At 38.8% G+C, this 21,354-nt stretch overlaps 1 protein-coding gene across 10 annotated transcripts in view; it reads right to left on the bottom strand.

Moving 5' to 3' along the window:
- The window catches only part of adgrb2 (adhesion G protein-coupled receptor B2), a 1,037,854-nt gene that overhangs the window by 457,496 nt on the left and 559,004 nt on the right, over positions 1-21,354 (bottom strand). For all 10 annotated transcript variants that reach the window (XM_039740905.1, XM_039740908.1, XM_039740904.1 and 7 more), the window contains one exon: positions 13,747-13,822. In XM_039740905.1, coding sequence (XP_039596839.1) covers positions 13,747-13,822 — 76 coding nt within the window. The remainder of the gene's footprint in view (positions 1-13,746; positions 13,823-21,354) is intronic.

The following is a 21,354-nucleotide window of genomic DNA, read 5'->3' as shown; positions in this document are numbered from 1 at the left end:
TGGACTTATGTTCAATACCACCGGAGCTCGGTTCTTCGGATCGCATTACAATTTTTAGGACTTCTGCCACCTCAGAGGCCGAGAGAACAGGGAGATGACTGGCCCAGCTAGCACCAGCTTCGGTAGGATAGTTAGTTGAAGACATCTCAATAGTGTTTTAGTTTAATGTAGTCTATGAAAAAGACCTCTGTATTTATTGCCACTCACTTAGGGGTGGGTATCTCCCAATTTTCTTCCTCCTCCTCCGAGCATGAATTATTCAACAGGTTAAACTCCTCCTCCAATTTTCTTTTAATTCTTTTCATCTGGTCGGACAGTTTTCCTTGATAAATAGCCTCATCAATATTCGGAATAAGAGATTTAAAAAAGTCCAGTCTTTTATAAAAAAATGAATTTCACTCACACGTTCCTTTATCTCATTTTCTTGATCTTCCTCCCCCTCGTTGTGACCGGCCTCTTTATATTCCGGATGGATAGGCTCCTTCTTGGAAACCGCCACCGTGAGATGTCCCTCAGCATTTCTTTTTACTTCTACCCGGTTCAAAGCACAATTAAAATCGTACCAGGCAGAGCTGAAACGTGGGTCCCGTAACTTAGTCCTTCTGGAAACCCTGTTTGTTTTCAGTTTCTTAGGAGGATTCACAAGACCGTCCATTCTGTTTGCTTTTGTCTATCGTGGCGTTTTCACTAAATGACTAGAATTTTATACAAGAACTCTTTCGTCTCCTCCCACAGTCGGGGTTGGGAAGGGGTGGAGCGACACACCTCTCCCTAACCCTTTAGGTGGTTAGAGAGACAAAGGCGTACCTCGTGGGTATGGGTATTGTTAATGGGGCATGATAAGGGATCGGTTTATGAAAGAACCACCCTAAAAGGTGGGGTTTAGATATGATCAGTTATGACGGTGGTCCAACCCTTCATTACCCTTCCCCACCCCTAGGGGCGGGGTATATTTTATATTTTCATATTTCCATAAATTATATTAACAAACTATATTTTCATAAATCATATTTTCCATATTTTCATGTTTTGGGGGTGGGGCTTAAGGTCATCAATCATCCGTGTGACAATAACTATCTGTATAACTACTGGCCTCCTTCAGGGAACAACTAATAGATTACAACCTACAGATGTTCTGCAGTAAGTAAAATAAATTAATCCTTGCAAGTTGAAGCAAACAACTTACACAGGTGTCCCATCTTCTGTTCATTACTTAAAAACACTCTGTCTTAAAGTAGAGTTAGAACAGACTAGTTTACTATACCCTAGGACAATACACTCCTTGGACAATATTCCATGGATAATGCCATGAAAATAGCAATTAAGAAATTAAATGAGATAGATAGAGCATTGTTATCTTTGGAAGTGTAGGCCTTTATTTGGAGAAATTACAAAAAAAATGCTAGTGAGTGTGGTGTCCTACACAATCTAAAGGCAATTATAAACTGGAAGAAACTCTGATAGGCAGAGATCTGGCAGATTCATAGTCACAGCCCAATCAGAAGACAAGTTTCTGATAGTCTCCAGCTTGTGTGATAGGCACAACAGCTTCAAGTACAGCTTAACGGTGGCCAAAAAAAGCAAGTCTCGGTTTTTATTGTGAAAAAGAGACTTTGTCCAGTCTGCAGTAGTCCACAACTGGAATTTCAAGGCCTTATTTTGCCCTTTAAGGAATGGCTTTATTACTGCCATTTGTCCTGTAAAACCTGCAGCACAAAGCCATTAGAAGAATTTATTATTATTGTTGTTGTTATTACTTCTCATTAACCAAGATCCCCTATTCCCTAAAATGTACCATACAGGCAGTCCCTGGGTTATGTATGAGATAGGGACTGTAGGTTTGTTCCTAAATTTAATTTGTATGTAAGTCAGATCAGGTACATTATTTTAATAAATGCCATTGTTGACCGACTGTAACTAAGTGCTCTGCCAATGAATAATGGAGTTTCACCTCTCTCCGACCTTTTTCTTATTTCTACTTTACTTTCCATGATGTTGGTTTTTCTCTTCTTTTCTGTATCACCAGCACTCACATCAGATTTGTGTTTCAGAGACATTGTTGAAGGGTGAAGACAAAAGATTAAGATGACCTCTTCTGCACAGCACTGTACACGCTATCATTGCAGGAAGGCACCCCTCATCAGCATGTTAGGTGTACTGACGAGAGGCAACTACCTGCTATGCAAGTAACAGTACAAGTATTGTGAATGAATGGGGCGGCGAGGGGCAGTTCACCACCCACTCACCACACAGTTACCTCCACTTGCATACAGCATGCTGCCTGCAGCATCCGCCCACTAAGAATGAACAGGTTGCAGCCAAAGGAGGGTAGTGAATTGCCCACCACCACCACCATTGAACAGGCAGCCACTCGAGGCACACTACAATGCTGCCCCCTGTTGCCTCATTCACACTCAATGGCCTCCGGTCAGCCACAACTGGGTCACCGCTTGCTGCATCACCAGCAGCCCACCGAGAACGAATGGTGCAGCCATTTGAGGGACACTGCAAGGCTGTGTGGTAGGCAGGCAGTGAAAAGCCCCCATCCAGCCTCCGTCCAGTCAAGAGCAGTAGTTACGGCGTGGTGGGTGGGCAGTGAACTGCCCCCCTCTGCCTCATCAAGTCTCTGTCCTGCACATAAGCGGTAGCTGCAGCCCCAGTGACTATGGACTCCGGGTCACCACTTGCTGCGCCCAGCCGCCAACTGAGAATGAATGCCGCAACCGCCCCATTCATCAAACGGAGCCACCCGAGGGAGACTACGCTGCGCGAGCAGTGAAACTGCCCCCCTCCAGCCTCCATTCAGCCACCGCTTATATGGTCCACAGGCTGAAGATGACAGAGTTGCATCGTGTCCCCCAGACAGATGAAGGAGCAGCTGTGGCCCCATTTGTAAGTCGTATGTCAGATGTCCGTAACCCAGGGACTACCTGTATAAATAAAGTAGAAAAGCGTCAAAAACATCTCATTTATTGAAATCAGTTTTCCTCATGAGGGTCATGGTGGCAGCAGAGCAAGCAGGTCAGCCCAGACTTCCCTGTCCTAAGCTACAGATTCAAGCTCTTCCTGGTGAATTACCAGGGTATTCCCAAACCAGGGAGCCATTGGAGAGGGGGGCATACTTACAAAATGCCCAAACTATTTAAACTGGCTTCTCTCTTTTTGAATTGCAGTGCTTTTCACCATATCACGGATAGTCAGCCCTGCCACCCAGAGAAGAAACCTAATTTTTTCTTGCTTGTACTTATGATATAATTCTCTCCTTCATTGCACACTGCTTATGACCATACGTCAGAACAAGGATGTATATTGACTGGTAAGTTTTGTCATTAGACTCAGTTCACCACCGTGGATTGGAGCTGCCACTGATCCAGTCCACTTGTTGATCTCATGTTCCCTTTTTCAATCTCTCAAGAACAAGATTCTGAGATACTTAAACTCCTCCACTTACTCCAATTGTTCTCCTCTCACCTGGGGAAAACAATCCACTGTTACTGAGAGATAACCATTGCCTCAGACTTGGAGGTTGAGATCTTCATTCCCAGATTCACACTAGGCAGCAAATTGCTCAAGTGCATGCCGAAGGTCTCAGTCAGATAAAGCAAAAAGGACAACATCAACTGCATAAAGCAACAACGCTGCCCCTAGCCTCTTCAACTGGATATCCTCACATCCTCTGCTTCACCTTAATATCCTGTCTATGCAAACCACAAACAGGAGTGGTGACAAGACACCATCTTGGCGGAACCCAAAACCCACAGTGAATGAATTCAGATTAATGGCAACTATTTTGATATAGCTCTCATTGCATATAGGTAATGAACAGCAAATAAGCGTAATTATGTTACCACACAGTCCTGCAGCACTTCCACAACACATGCCAACCAATAATGTCATATGCTTTTTACATATCTACAAAACACATTTAGACCTGGTTATCCTTCTCCCATACACCCTCTAGCAACTGCAATAGGGAGAAGACTGGTCTACTGTTACACAGCTAGGACAGTATGCACATGTTTCCTTCTGTATCTTTCAACCCTGAAAGTGGAAACATATGATTTGGAAACTAACATTAACAATTAATTGTTAAAAAAAAATCTATAAGAAATAACAAATATACTTTAAGTGAACAATATTGTTTATAATTGCAGGATATTGTGTTGCAGTCTGGCAAATTAAGTCTTTAAGGTACTACGAGGAGTGTCATAGGCAGAAAATTGCAACATAAGAAAGTGTATGCTCACTGTATTGAAATATTTTAGCATCAATGTTAATGGAATAAGAAATTGTGCAGGGAATTTTTGAGCTTCAAATAACATTGTAACTGACAACAAAACCCTCTTTAATACGTTGTATAGCTTAGACTAAACATGGCATTAAAGAGATTTATAAAACAACTTGCAAAAAATGCTGCCATGTTCCATTTCATGTACAATATAATATATATCTGATCAGTGTTTCAGAATCAAAGCCATATGACTGCATGACTGAGGTTAGATTCAGAAATAGCAGATCTAAATTGAAACAAATATCCAGAAGAAAGATGAGCCGGTAGTCTTAATTTGCACTGAATTGTGTGAATATGATAAAGGATATGTTTTAATGTAGTAATAATCACATTTCATTTACAGTGGGGAAACTTCACTTTGTTCTCCATAGGACAGCAAAGCCAAATAACGTTCTGTAGCATACAATGCTGATGAAAACTACAGAGTAAGGATCAGTGTAGGAAAAAAAGGGAAAAAAAAACATTAGGAAAGACATTGTAAACATTCTGTTATGTTGTGTGAACAGTCTTGTGTGCTTTGTACAGAGGAATCTACAGCTGCCATGAAAATCCTGCAGTAAATAATAATAGAGAGAAGCAGAAGAGATGATTTAGGACAATGTACTTTAACAAAGTACACATATCATGCACAGACATACCAAAGACAATAAGAAAACTTTGATCAAATCTTTGGTTGCAGTAAATTCATGAAATTAAGATTTCATCATAGACCACATTTTTAACACTGAGGCATCAAACAGAAAATCCATAGTGGAAGCAGAAATAGAATGATCAGCAAGTAAAACAAAGAGAATATGCTTCTTAGTTGAACATGTGAATGAATCAAAGTTAAAGCAGTATGAAAGAGCTATAGGTATAATGAACAATGTGTGTGAAAACAGGGCAGACATGACCAAGGAGATCAGTGGTACTAGAAGTGGGCAGCATGCCCAAGCAGTTCACTGAAAATATCACTAATGGATTCACAAAGTATTTAATGTGGCCACGCTTTAACTGAGACCAGCATCACTTCATAACTCTCTCTGCTATTTTCAGTGTTAGCCTTCATTCACATACTCCTAAGGAAATTACAGAGTTGCAGACAGGGGCAGCAAGTCCCGTTATCAGCAGTTACGCGCAGTTGTGTAGTCTTTCACCCGCAGTAAGCTCTATTAAAGGACCCTACAACTGTCAGCAATCCATTACAAAATTACACCGGTTTAATTTGTTTTGTTTCAAGTTACAAGGCATAGGGCCTTGTGTCCGTACAAGTTAAAGGCCAAAGAATTCTTTGTAGTACAATATATACAGTGCCCTCAAAAAGGGAAGCACAATGGTGACTCCAAGCAAAGAAAGAAAGCAAGTATTTTGGATTATGCAAACATAGGAAAGTCGCAAACGTTAGAGCTACCAGAGTTATTAGTTCAATGATTCATGTCTATTTTCACAGTGTTCTACATCTTATTCTGGTTTTCTCCATGCTGATTGGCTTCCAAAATTGGGCAACTTTATGGTACTTTTGACGTGCAAAATGAGATTTGGAAAGTTGCTTAATGGCCATGAATGAAATGTGGAGTTGGTTATTCCCTGTGATTTTCTGTTCATATAAATTGACACCCACAGAGGCAACCTGTTTAATGCCAGCTTTAATTGATTGCATGCTGTCTTTACTTTTGAGCCTACATTATATAAAGATAGTGTGAGAAAGAGGGAGAAAGAGAGCATTTAAGAATGTGTTATGGATGAAGGAACTCAATGACCAGTAAAGTAAAAAGTATGGGGGGGGGGCAACTACTGAAGAAAAACAATTGACTCCTGAGTATATGATTTTACAGTCGTACAGTATTTCTTAGTAAATGAAATTCAAATTGTCTGACTCTTGGCTGGTTAAACTTAAACAAACTTCAAAATAACTGTACTCTATTCTATATGGTGTGGAAGAATAATTTTGGGGTAACATACCTTTCATCTTAAAGAAATAGAATAAAGAGGTAATAAATGTCAGAAACCTTTGCAGGCATATCAGGAAACCAGATAAAGGTCAAATGAACAACAAAATGTACTGAAAGGTGACTAAGAGATGACTAAGAAATCAGCAGATGTCCTGTAAAACAACCAGAATGGACAGTTGTTATATGCATAGAAATTTCAAAGGTGGTGACTCAACTAAAAAGTATAAGAAGAACCAGAATATACTGTAATATAATAGACTTTTACTTTATATAAGTCACTTGGGTATAACCCAACAAGCCAACCAAAGTGAAATGTATGCATTGATTGACACTGCATGTAAATTCAAAAGTTTTTAAAATGAACCTCTATTTTTTGTTTCTCGGATCATTCTAACCATACTGTAACAGACTTCTGAAGAATGCTCCCTCTAAGGTATTTTCCATCCATCCATCCATTTTCCAACCCGCTGAATCCGAACACAGGGTCACAGGGGTCTGCTGGACCCAATCCCAGCCAACACAGGGCACAAGGCAGGAACCAATCCCGGGCAGGGTGCCAACCCACCACAGGACACACACAAACACCAAGCACACACTAGGGCCAATTTAGAATCACCAATCCACCTAACCTGCATGTCTTTGGACTGTGGGAAGAAACCGGAGTGCCCGGAGGAAACCCATGCAGACACGGGGAGAACATGCAAACTCCACGAACGAACACGGGTCTCCTAACTGCGAGGCAGCAGCGCTACCAATGCGCCACCGTGCCACCCATTCTAAGGTATTTTGCCAAGGAATAATTAAAAGATGCAATGAACATCTTTTCTCCTGCCTGATTACTGATTTGTCGTGTTAGACGATGATTCTTTCTTTAATAAGATGTTAAATTACCACAGTGGCCACTTACATTACACAAACTTTAAGATATATGTAACATTTTCAAACACCGCTTAATCTAAAGGTGGAACAGAAGTTATCTCAGTAGCATTGGGTGCAATGTATTAGGGTATTTTTCAGTTCATAATATTCTGGCCAAAGGTTAAGAAGAGAAGGAATGAAAAAGGAATAAAGGACTAGGAGATGAATTGTAGATGAAGTGCCAATAACAGATGCCAGTAAAAGGTCAAATACCAAAAAGAGGCTAATTCAAATACTTAAGTCAAAATGAAAACTGTAATTTGTAGACAAATGGGAAAGTTGGACATTTTAAAACTTGAAAGAAAGCTTCAAAAAGAAATATTCAACTCATTGTATTTATCTTTAATCATGAAAACAATCTTTTATGCCAGTAATTAAAGGATTATTCCACCCAAAAACTATATTTTTTTAATATTACTTACCCCATGTAATTGTACCAGTGGCCTAGAAACATTTTTAATCTCATATTTTCATAGAGAAGGGACATAAAAGGGATTTTCATAAACAGGATTGATAGGTGACCAATTCTTGACAGTGGCAATGGTTATAAAAAAAGTTATTGGCTTCATTTTCATTCCCTGCTCTCCTCTTGCAGCTGTACCATTGTGAGGTTTGTTGACATGGCCCACACCCACCTTTGGGGGTTCACCTGAATTTTCAAAAGAAAAATGCTCAAAAGCATCTCCACTGGATTCTATTGACCTGACATTCACAAAGCAATAAATTGCTGTTCCAGGTCTTGTCAGGAATCACAACTGAATCAAATTCACTGTTGACACTGTACACCTCTCATCCCGCTGCTTTGATTGATATTTAAATTTGAGCAGATCAGGGTTGATGTCATTGATCTGCTTAAGCTTTTGGGACACTGACACAAATACATTCTAGTTATTGTTGATTAAGCCACCCAGTAACCCGAAGCCATCCCCTTGAGACTGGACAGTTTTAAGACTATTGCCCAGGAACTGGTGGAGTTCTTTACACCAGTTGGTCCCCACAGACCAGGGGACAGTTTTCAAGTCTGTGCAATTCAAGGAGATTGCTAACATCCTTCATGTTACCCATCTCAAAACATCCATCTATCACCTGCAAACAGAAAGTCTACTTGAGCGCTTTTACCAGATACTCAAACATATGTTTACAAAGGTAGTTCGGGCGGATGGATGAGACTGGGATCTTGCAGGACCTCATAAAAGAAGGATGGGGGAGACCCTTCCTGCCCTATTTTAGACTACATAGCAGTGCGGAGCCTTTAACAAAGCTTAATTGAAAGTGTTCTTCGAACTTGGTTGTGTGGAGTCGTCAAACAAAAGCAGCATTTAGTGGCCTAAAGTCAGCCCTAATGTCATTTCAGATTCTGCTTACTCCTAACTCCTAAAAGACTGACACTTGAGTTAGTAGCCTGGGTGCTGTGTAGAGCCAAGTTGTCAAAGGAGTCAAACACCCCATTATGTACCGCAGTCAGAAATTGGAGGAGAAGGAGACCAGGTACAAGTCATTTGAGTGGTAGGCCCTGGACATCAAATTGGCAAAACACCTAATTGCATTACTACCTGTTGTCCAGAGAATTCGTCTTTGTGTCCAATCACTGGCTAGAACTTGCAGTGGTTGTGTTCCCATAGCGACTCCAACCCTTGAGTAACATGGTGGTTTTTGAACCTGTAGCCCTACAAGTTTGTCACACTAGGCCGGCAACCTCACAGCTAGGTATGCCTGCCCCTCTGGGACTGGGTTAAGGGGTGGCCATGTCACACATTTACTCCTAGGGGCTATCTTCCTGCCTCTGATGTTGTAAGCACTACCGCTTCAGGCAAAGAGGGGGTACTGTCAATAATGGCATTTTTTTCTTTGCATCACAGTAGACATACCGACATCACCCTTAGGTGACCACTTCCCTTCCACATAAAAGCAGGCGTCCCCTAGAAGATGGTGTTCATTTGAACCTAAAGCATCAGTTGACACTACCTTAGTTATGATTCAGCTACAATGAACCTGTTTGTGCCCTAGTTATTTTAAGAGCTTATGAAAAGGGGTAGCCCAGTGAGTACCCCCAGCATTCTTTATTATTGCCCTCAGTCTGTTCCTTGGTCACAACTCATAAAACACTTTTAAAGAGTAAAACTCATAACACATAAGGTGTAATAATGAGCTGCGTAATGAATCCTCCAGATGTACTCTGTATTCCAAATATAATCTTCAGGAGAGACACTATAAATTGGCAATGCTTTATCTCATTTGGTTGAGATCACAGAATCATGCTATTGTAAACATATGCTATATAGAGTATATCCAGTAATTATGGCAAGCCTATGTAATTCCCATCTACTACTATTCATCATTTCCAAACAACTCAGAATAGGGCTGTCCAATCTGGCATATTCTGCCCCTTGCTACACAAGCATAAATGCTTTGCTTCTGTCTTTTCACTGGCATCCTACTACTGCTAGGATTCAGTTACAAACTCCTATCTGGTAAGTCTACTTATAATCTTCAATTCCCACAAAATCTCTGCTCAGCCTAAGGCTTCCTTTTAATTGGCCCTTTTCCAAATGATGTGAAAACGCACAATGTCTCTCAGTTCTTGTGGAATGAGCCTTGGATGACCAGGAAAGCTGGTCATAGTCAAACAGATATTATGGAACTTCTTGCCAGATATGCTTTCTCGCAAAGTACCCTGAGACAGATAACACTTACAGCCCTCTGCTCTCTTCTGAATACATCTTCTCCTGATGATATAAGTTGTCAACTAACTGGTTTTGCTACATAAACAGATTACTACATTCTTGTGGTTTGCCTTAAATTCGGTTATGTTTCTTCTTTCTTGCCAAGCACTCATGTTGTGTGTGTTTTGAGTACATTGAGAAAAAGGAAAAGCAGGTATCACGCATTTCCAAAATTTAGTTATAAAATTGTCAAAAATATTTTCTGTTTTTGTCAATATATGTTTAATTTAGCTTAACGGTAGTAGTGCTGCACTAATGGCTTCCGGCTCTGAAAACCCACAAAATGATACAATGTTATTTTGCTGTTTAAATCCCAAGAGATGGGCTATTGTTAAGGTACAATGTACCACCTTTTTTAGGTTTTAGTATTTGTTTATTTTATTTTTTTTATGTAAGTGTCAGGTCGCACAAGCTGCTTTTAATTCACAGCTATAGCCCTTATCTCTACAATGAAGTGAATGCCTGAGGCATTTGTTTAGGTCACCTTAGCTACTTGGATGCACAGAAAGGAGGCCTTGTTTCACAGTAAATCTTGCTTAGAATGCCAGATGAAATAGGGCAGTACACATTTAGGCTGCAATGCCATGGTTATATGTTGTTAATTTATACTTTTGTATTATGATCTAACAGCATTTGGAACTCCACTGAATTGAATGATAATGCTCGCAATCATACTATCACACTATTAAGCTGTAGTTATAAAAGACACAATGCTCCAGTGAACACATGTCTCCAATGTGTGATCATTCTACATAGTTTATAGGGAAAGGTTTAAAGGTGACCCCAGGGGAAAGTGTTTGTAGAAGTGCAGGGAATCACTTTCCGGATTAAGGAATTAGCTGACTCAAAAGATGACCCATGCTCCCAGCAAACCTCCACTCATTAGGCTGTCTCCTCATGAGTACATGAGGCAGCAATGTTGAAGGTGGCATTGGAATTCCCATTCCCTTCACATCAGTTGCCATTACACAGGATTATCCTAACTGGAAGACACCTCTTTACTAATTTCACGTTTTTGTTTTTCACACATATTACAATGGCAAGCATGAAAAAGCATTACTAAGTTTTATTTCATTCCATCCATCCATCCGTTATCCAACCCGCTATATCCTAACTACAGGGTCACGGGGGTCTGCTGGAGCCTATCCCAGCCAACACAGGGCACAAGGCAGGAAACAAACCCCAGGCTCGGCGCCAGCCCCCTGCAGGGTGCGCACACACACACAAACACACCAAGCACACACTAGGGACAATTTAGAATCATTCCATTTCAATCCATTTTACATTATCCCCTGCTTTAAAATTATAGTAATTTTGAACGAGTACCTTTCCTTCAATAGCATAAACCAACAATCCAATATAGTAAAAGAATGATTTACACAAGCTAGGGTGTGCTGTCAGGACCCCACTGTGTATTTTGGCATTTCTCTCTAAGACTGATCCTTACTCAGGCAGCCATGCTACATGGCCCACCACACTGCTACTGTATATGATCACTTGATCACTTTTTTTTCCTAGGAAAGTAGCATGCAAATGATATAAACTCAAAACAATGAAAATGTTCCCTGAAAATATGTTTGAAGACTAAAATCTTCCTGCATACTCTCAACTAGTAGCCCACAAACAAGGTATTTAGGATCCCACAATGCGCAACTATGTCCAATCAGAACAGGATACAAACCCTCCTGTCAGCATTCATGAACAATGTTTACATTTATTGGAAAATATGCAACATAGACTAAGACTGCTTCTCTCTTTAATTGCTCTTTCATATTTCTTCTATTTTATTTGTCCACCTAAGAATATTTAATCTGAGAGAGATCCCTGTCCATGATAGTTTTCCTAATGATGAACAATAACAGTTTGAATTTTGCACAGTCCCTGTATATAAAGATCTGAGTAAGCTTTGCCACACATACCCTTCTTCAAAAATGCCAGTGAAGGAAGATGGGGGGCATCCTGGAAGACAATTGACTTTGGTGGTGCTCAGAAAGTAAGCAGAGTAATATCTGTTCCTGGAGGCAAATACAAGAAGTGCTTAACTTCTACTGAGAAAGACAGAAAGAAACCATGGAGGACTGCCAGGAGGCCACTAGGCCATCTGTCCAACAGGTGGATGCATAAGAAAACTTGTGACAATATTCAGTATTTAAACTGAAGAAGGACTGGCATGCACATATTTACTCCGTATGTGCTTCATTATCAATTAACATTAAGACTTCTGATACTTTATGTATTATTTCAGGTTTGATAAGATGGCAAGTTCATATTGATCTTTCATGGTATTAAAATGACCAAATACTGCTAGTCATTTCTATTCCTGAGATAAACACACCATTTATGACCCTAAAACAAATACTGTTAGTGGCTACATAAAGTGATGAGTACTGGGCTGAGTAACAAATCAGAAGTCATTTTTTCCCTTGGGCACCTCCGGATGTAAAAGTACTGAAATAATACTGAATGGGGAATCTGTCTATCTATCTTTCTTAAACATTGTTGGGTTATGTATTGGAGTATCTAAATTACCTTCATAAAAACCGTATAAATAATAACAGACCAGCAGACATGTGTTCTAGTATTTAGTATGCACAGCAATAGTGTTTGTTTAAAAACAGAACAGCTTCAGGTTTAAGGGAGCATAATTGCACATATTGTCTGTGTCTTAGGCTCCTTATGTTAGATGACTGATAACGAAGTATGACTCATTTCATGGTAATTTGAATTACACAAGAATCCTGATCACACAACAATGAGAGTTAAATTTAGCTACCATTGCTGGAATTGTCTCACACAAAATACTGGACCACTAATGAGAATGAGCAAATTCTAAATGACTGCTAATCACCTGTCTTGAAATGCCTTTGCATCTTCCTTATTTAAAATATGTTCTGCTAATTAAGAGCATCAAGCAGTAATCTTTAGGCAGATGTCATACTGGCGAAGTTGTGATTTGGCATTAGGCAGAGGTGGTCAAGAGGAAACAGACAAAAATAGAAACTGAGGTGTAATTTGAGAAAGAGCTGAATGACAAAATAGAAATAGACAAGGGCAGGAAAAATTACCAAAGCAGACAAATGAGGAAAAAAGGAAGAGAAAAGAAAAATGACAAGGTAGCTGAAGAATTTCAAACAACTGGCAAGATTAATTTTCTGTTTTGATCTGCATTATAGTAGTTATTTTTTAATCATTCCTGATGTCAGTTCTGATGTCTATTCTGTTATTCAACAAAACAAAACTTAGAAGCAATTGGTTTAACCTGAATTACTTTAAAGTAACTTTAAATGCAAAAATGTAACAAGCAATAAAACAAAACCTTACACAGCACTTTAAAAACTGGAAGTATTTAAGTAGCATTGTTTGGTTTTATAATAGAATACTGGGAAAATGTACTTTTTACTAATAAAAACTCACAAATGTTATATTGCACTTATTATTTTATGTACATTATACATGTTATTATGTGATAATTTATATCAGCAACAAAACATATTAAGAAGTCATTCAGAAACAATAAATAATGCTTTTTTACATCTTTAGAAATTGTTTATTCAATAAATGTAGATCTTTTTTTCAAACATCTAATCAAAATCTAAATGTATTCGTCTATTGTAAATGTTTATCAACGAAAAAAATAAAAGTTAGGATAAGGTGTTACAGAGTGCTGAATTACGAATGACTCCCTCTAAAATAAACCCTTTAGTTGAACCCCGTAGTTGTGCGTCTCTCTTCATTGGTTTACCACTAATTCACGCCTTGATTCATGCCCATCATGTGAATGCTTCAGTCAGATCTGTTTTTCCTATTTATCAGAAGCACAAATGACCCAGCTGGCTGACTTCAATCAAAGAAAATCTGTCTATATTTTTGTTTGGCATATTACCTTGGTGCTGGCAGAATCAGTCCCAGTGTGCGGTACAAAACAGCTCCTATTACAAAGTTTGAGGCATCTTCTGACTCTGAAATGAAAAGAACAATAAACATATTTTATATAAAATCTACGTGTATGTTTATATATATATATATATATATATATATATATATATATATATATATATATATATATATATATATATATATGTAAAAGAATGTCATGTTGCTATTTCAGAAATGTCCCGCTTCACTCTGACACATTACTTTGAAAGCTCAAGGGATGATCTGATTTGACATAGCAATCATTTCTAGAAAATGTGACTGCAGGAGTCAAGCCCTCGGTGTAACTGTTGTAACAGTTTCCTCATTACCCCATGCCCTGCAAATGCTCTGCAAGTTAATGTCTAAAAGCTATAATATTTGTGATTGAGGACTATGAAAACTGCATGTCTGAGGGCAATATAACAAAATTTTGAATTGGAATATATAAGTGGGTATCATTAATTTTTACCAATCAGTTCTTCAAGTCTTCTGTAGATTATTTTTTCTTTTGAAAATTCTATTTTTTATTACCCTGCCATGTCCGAAAGAAGTGGTCACACCGTCTTTTGGTGATTTAGATTTCATAAGTACACTTGAAGATTTCTGTGGGGTTTAGCCAACATTCACAAATACACTGAAAACAGGTACACAAATAACAAATTATGTGATCGGTTTCATTCTAAGCAGGCAACCAAAAAGAAGAGTTCACACAGAGTGCTGAGAACCATCAACCCACTCTTCACATTAGACATATTACAGCACATGATTAAGAGTGCAGATATGAATATTATACTGGCAGCAAAAGGTTAAAGTCCACTGTGGTGTGTGCTCCCATAGTACTGCTCTGACAAATGACGGTCTAGACACAATAGTAAGGACTAGAGAAAGCCTCTATGGACAAGGTTATATGAATAGCACATTTTCTAGCCATGTTTTTCAAATGTTATTTAAGTGGCATTTTTTTTGCATATTTTGTATATAATCAAGAATTAATTTAACACTGATCTTTGGGTATGTGGGAAGACTATACATGTAAGCAGGGGAAGACTGTGTGAAGACCACAAAGACAAAGACTAGGAAAGGCTTTGAACCCAGAAGTCTGGAAACAGAGATGGTAGTGAAATGCTATACTGCAGAAGCTTTGTATCTCTATTTTTTTTTACAGTGTGGGAATAAACATTTACCTATGTATTAAATATTTGTTTATTGTAGATACGTGCTGACACAAATTTCTTCATATCTGTATATATAGTACAGACAGTAGGGTATGCAGGTTCTTAATGCCTATTTATGGAGTCTTTTCGTCTGTCAATTTAGGAAGGAGCCTGAAGGGAGAATGCATCACCAGATCAGGTGTAGTGACTTTATTAAAAGTAATGTAAATAAAATGTATTTTAATGTTGTTCCTGGTGTCCTCTATTGCCTTGATAAAAACTACCTAGTTGCTGGCTACATATACATATTTGTGTAAGCTGACATTCGATAGTACACATACTGAAGAGTTTAAACTTCTAACATAAAAGAACCCAACAGCAGGAAGAGATCTTAATTTTGGATAAACCATGGGCGTAAGAGAAAATGGAGTCAACACCTTCTTCACTCTTTATTGCCAGGATGGAGAATTTAACATCTAGTGTAAACAAAGTAGCCTGTGGTGGCCCAAACCTTCCTGACATTTTGACTGCCTCCTACTTACAGCATTTACAATGACACAGTCAGCAGGATTTCATGGCAGAGATGAGTGAACAGCTGAATATACAGAAAATGCTTGAAGCACTACAAAGCATTGGGGAACAGATATGGCAGCTGCAACTGCAAGCCACAAACTAGCAAATAATGATGGCAAAAGTAGAGGCAAGAAGAGAAGCTTAGGATTTATAACAATAGGATTAAGAACTAGGGAAGCACTGTGGCGCAGTGGGTAGCGCTGCTGCCTTGAAGTTAGGAGACCCGGGTTCGCTTCCCAGGTCCTCCCTGTGTGGAGTTTGCATGTTCTCCCTGTGTCTGCGTGGGTTTCATCTGGGTGCTCTGGTTTCCTCCCACAGTCCAAAGACATGCAGGTTAGGTGCATTGGCGATCCTAAATTGTCTCTAGTGTGTGCTGGTGCCTGCCCGGGAGTTGTTTACTGCCTTGCGCCCTGTGTTGGCTGGGATCGGCTCCAGCAGACTCCCGTGACCCTGTAGTTAGGATAAAGCGGGTTGGAGGATGGATGGATTAAGAAGTATCATCAGCACAGATACTCATGTTCGTCACTCACAAAGATAACATGAAGGTGTTCCTTCTACAATGGCCTCATTGCAGAACACCAATTACATCAAACTCCCAGATGTCAGACTGTGAACAGATGCATAAAATCAAGCACTGGCAGCATAACTGGTCGTATGGAAGAGCTCAGTGATTTTAAATGTGGCACTGTCATAGGATGTGACCTTTGCTATAATCACTATGTGGAATCTCTGCTCTGGCAGATCTTCACAGTCAAGTGTAAGTGCCATTATTGTGAGGTGGAAGCTTCTAGGAGCAACAACAGCTCAGCCACAAAGTGATAGACCATGCAAACTCACAGAGCAAAAGCTGAAGCACATAATGCATAAAAATTGCCTGATCTCTCATGCATCACTCACAACAGAGTTCCAAATTGCTTCTGAAAGCATCAGCACAAGAACCATGTGTTGGGAGCTTCAAAAAAATGGGCTTCCATGGACAAGCAGATGCAAACATAAAGTCACATTGTCCAATACCAAGTGTTGGATGTAGCAATGTAAAGCATACCTCCACTGGACACTGGAAAAATGTTCTCTGAAGTGATGAATCCTGTTTCACTATTGAAAGCCTGATGGACAAATCTGGTTTTAATGGATGCTAGGAGAACTCTACTTTATAGACATCATAGACAATAGTGCCTATTGTAAAGTTTGGTGAAGGAGGGTTAATGGTCTGGGCCTGTTTTTCGGGGTTTGGGCTTGGTCCCTTGACTCCAGTTAACAGTACAGTTAATATGCTACGGCATACAAAGACATTTTAATCAATTCTGCACTTTCAACTGTGTGCCAACAGTGTGGAGAAGGCACTTTTCTGTTGCAGCATGACTGTGCCCTTGTGCACAAAATCAGGCCCATACCACATTAACTGGAATGGCTAGTGACAAGCCCACCTCTGACCATCAGTGCGGGCTATCCATAGCTGAAAACCAAGAAAGTGGAGAACTGAAGCAGCTACACACAGGAAAAGCTGTATGACCAGATGAAGTCTGTCCTTGAGTTCTTAAGGCCTGTGCTGACCAACTTTGTGGTGTCCTTTATCACCTGTCCAGTCTGTTCCATAAGGCTTCAGAAAGTGCTGCTGTATTGTTCCTATTCCAAAGAAGGCAGGAGCCTCTTCACCTAATGACTACAGAGTAGAAAATGGTGTCCTGGATAATGGATTACCTGTCAGGCAGACCACAGTTTGTGAGACTTAATGACTGTGTTTCAGATACTGATGTGAGCCACACTGAAGTACCTACCATAGGGAACAGTCCTGTCTCCTCGTTTCTTTACTGTGTACACCTCAGGCTATAAATATAACACCAGGTCGTGCCACTTGCAGAAATTAATAAAGGGGATTAGACAGAGTATAGAAGTCAAGTGGAAAATTTAGCTTCTTGGTGCAGAGAATTGTTTACATCTTAACATCAGCAAAACCAAGGAATTGGTTATTAACTTTCACAACACCAAACAGCTTGTACAGTATGTCTGTTCACAATTCAAGGAGTGGATGTAGACGAGGTCCACATTAATGACAGGTTGAACTGTCATGGAATACAGAGAAACTAAATACAAAAGGGCTGAGCAGACTTTTTTTTCTTAGGAGACTGAATTCCTTTAATGTGGGAAGTGACCTCCTTCACACCTTCTATAACTCTGTGATGGCCAGTGCAATTTTCTACATGGTGGTGCTCTGGAATGGTAACACCGCCTCAAGAGAATACCACCAAATTATCAAGCTAATTAAAAGAACAGGCTCAGCTATGAGACACAGTCTGGACCCCTGGAGGAAGTAGCAAAGGAGACAGCTAAAAAAAAAAAGCTTAGTGCCATTATGAACAATGCTACACATCTTCACTCTGAAACACTAACAATGAGGACTTTCAGCCAACGAATTGTTCACCAGAAGTATGTAATGAAACGTTACATGGACTTCTTTATACCAATAGCAATGTGTCTACATAATGACTGTGTGTATATTTATTTATTTATTTACTAACTTATCTAGCTATTTATTTAAAGAGTTTCTGTAAAAAGCCAGATTTACCTTGGGGACAAATAAAGTTCTTTCAATCAATGTAGCTAAAGACATGGTTCGACAAGTTTGGTGTGGAGCAACTTGAGTGGCCTGCATCGAGTCCTGATCTCAGCCTTATCAGAAACATTTGGGAAGTCTTCTCGTCCAACATCAGCACCTAACCTCACAAATGTTGTTTTAGTTGAATAGGTACAAATGAAAACTGTTATAACTCTGTCAATTTGGGGGATACTGCAGTTACTCCATATTAATGCCCATGGTTTTAGAATGAGGTGTCCAAAAATATCAGGTGTTCACCAGCTTTTGGCCATACGAATTCTACAAATATAAGACCAAATACACTATACTGTCTAAGGAACTTTTGTTATATATGGATTGGCTCCAGCAGACCCCCATGACCCTGTAGTTAGGATGTAGCGGGTTGGATAATGGATGGATGGATGTAATGTTCCACTATACCCTGTGAATTTATTCCTCCTATAAGAGAAGGTTCTCCTGTAGATAGAGTATATATTAAAATCCATATCAATATAATTTTCTGCAAAATATCAATATTTTTCTTTCATGTAGTAACTTTAGTAGTTATTGTTTTAAATAATGCATAGGTGCATTTTATTATGTTTCAGTGAAACACATATTTGCAAAAATATATGGGAGATATCCTTTTTTTTGTCTGTTTCAACAGAGGATTTTCTACTCTATTCCTGAGACTCCGTAAACAAACTTGTTTAAAATAAAGTGAGCTGGCACACATTAGCTAGTTTTATATCTTTTTACAATTATTTCAGCTTTGCAAACCTACTACAGTAAATGAAAAATATGTGCCCAGAGAATAATTAAAGAATGTTAAGGGCTCCAATATAAAGTTTTAATGTGTTTAATTTACTGATTCTCTTACACCAACTTAGTTTTTAAATGGTGTATTGAGTTTAGAGTGTATGCTTGACAGTTACTTTGTGTTAGGAATTAAGAACAAAATTACCAATTTAAACAATTGAATGTTCCGTATTTCAACATTATTTATTTATTTATACTATTCCCACAAATATAGAAATTATGTTTCAAATCTTGCTACTTTCCTTGCCTCAGAAACGTGTGTTAATTTTAAGTCAGTAGGGAAAAAGTTCCAATCAAGATTTGTCTTCAGGAAGTCTCTGGAGAGCGATACAATAAATTACCATACTTATCAGTCTATATCAGTATCAACTATATGTATAGCATAACAAAGTATTTATCTTAAATTTGTAAACACTGTCCAAAGTTAAACACCATGTTATCATTGTGACAAAAGCTTCCTTATTAAATAATTTAGCAATCATGATCCACCTACTTATGGATAGAATATGGATTCTGATTGTTAGAGACACCAATTTAAATATCAAGCTAGATTAAAATAAAGCACCAAGTACCAAGATGTCCTGCCTATTATAATCACTCAGCAAAAGTTACAGAAAACAACATTACTAACAATAATAGAGCTGCTACATTGTACGCTTGCAGCAAATTTAACAGAAGAACAACAGGTCAAAAAACTTGATAACTGACAAGAAGGATTCACTCTTACCATGACAAACCAAAAATGTATATTGGCCTTAATAAAATAACACAACAGTGTACAAGCTACTGTCAAAACCCAGAACATAGGGGTGAATAAATCAGTAGTCCCAACACCCGGACTACCAGTTTTTAATTCCTAACAACCAAAGTACAGACTTGGAAGGCCAGTGGACAACCAGATACTTCCAATCTTTGGTCCATGCAATATTTTCTTGATAAAACACAATTTCATAAAAACAAAAGACCTAGGCCTTCATGGATGGTCTCAACTTTGGTGTCACTTTTAAAGACAGCTGCTTATAGTTCTCCAGACTGCTGTAACCCTTACCTAAAGCCTGTGTACTTGATGCATTTGCGCTGGTTTGTGAGAGCAGCACAACAAAAAAATTATGTCAGATGTAGCAACATGCTCTAGGTTTATAATTGCTCATTGTGCATGGATTTTTTTTAAACTACATGGGGATGTGGGTGTGGTGCTGTGTACCCTAAATGATGAATTTCAAGGATACGCTGGTTATGTGGGTACCAGAATAATTAACAACAGGTTGAATATGACACAACAGGTCATCAAAGTACAAAGTCAGATTCTCATGAGAATATTATACTCAACCTCCTGTTGCAGCTTTTGCTTAATGTATCTGCACACACATGCATTAGTGAGTAATATAGGAAAATTGTGTGGTAAGTCTACAAAACAAGAAAGATAAACATTAGCTGTAAGGCAACTAAGGCAGTGAGGGCAAGAATGCCAAAAGTGAATAGTATCCTCTCATCATTTTCAGCAATATAAATAAGGAAATCATTAACACATACTTTGTTATAGATAAAAAAAAGACAGAGGAAAAGGAGAACTGTTCCATTCGCTCTTCAATACCAGTTACAAGTGGAAGTAATTATAATCAGCTTTCTTAGAAGATTAAATATGAAGGATATTCCACAAAGTATTAATGACTGCTGGAATGAAACAGCATCACAACCAAGTCACTGAATGTATTGTGCTTTATGCAGAGATCATACAGAAATCACATACATATGTGGTCCTTTGCTTTCAGGCCCAACCAAATTTAGGGGTGGAACACTTAGAAAGTACATTAAAATTAGACTGTTTACTAGTCAGCCTGAAAGATGTAACAAATGCTGATGCACTGCAGAGTCAATTCATGAAGTGTACAGCTTGGAAGCAGGAAACTAATACTGATGTAGCAAGTAACTCCTCAACTGACAGGGCTTGCTACTGCTAAGAAAATGATCTAAACATACAGTACAGCAACTTGTTGATCACATGTGCTGGCTTTAATGTTCCAGCAATGCTCCTGTTACAAATTTTCAAGTGTTGAACCTTATGAAATGGACATGAACCTTTCAAAATGAGAGGGCTATACAATATTACAAACTGATTTTGCCTTATGCACAGACTGAGAGGAATGGCATAAAAAATAAGCTAGCCACCATTAACTGATATGTACTCTGAGCTCCTGAGATGTATAATGGAGGTTGTGAAAATATTCCTAACTATTAGCCCAAAAACTGCAAAGTTTTAACATGCTTTTTCAAGCTTAAAGTCCACATTTTCTGATATAGTGGATCCTTGGATTGCGAGTATAATTCGTTCCAGATTCGTGCTTGTAATCCAAAGCACTCGTATATCAAAGTGAATTTCCCCATAAGAAATAATAGAAACTCAGATGATTCATTCCTCAACCCAAAACTATTCATATAAAAATGATTCATTCAA

The sequence above is a fragment of the Polypterus senegalus genome, chromosome 17 (assembly GCF_016835505.1).
Source record: "Polypterus senegalus isolate Bchr_013 chromosome 17, ASM1683550v1, whole genome shotgun sequence".
Taxonomy (NCBI): domain Eukaryota; kingdom Metazoa; phylum Chordata; class Cladistia; order Polypteriformes; family Polypteridae; genus Polypterus; species Polypterus senegalus.
Note: the sequence above shows the minus strand (reverse complement) of the source record. Positions and strands in the feature narration are given on the sequence as shown.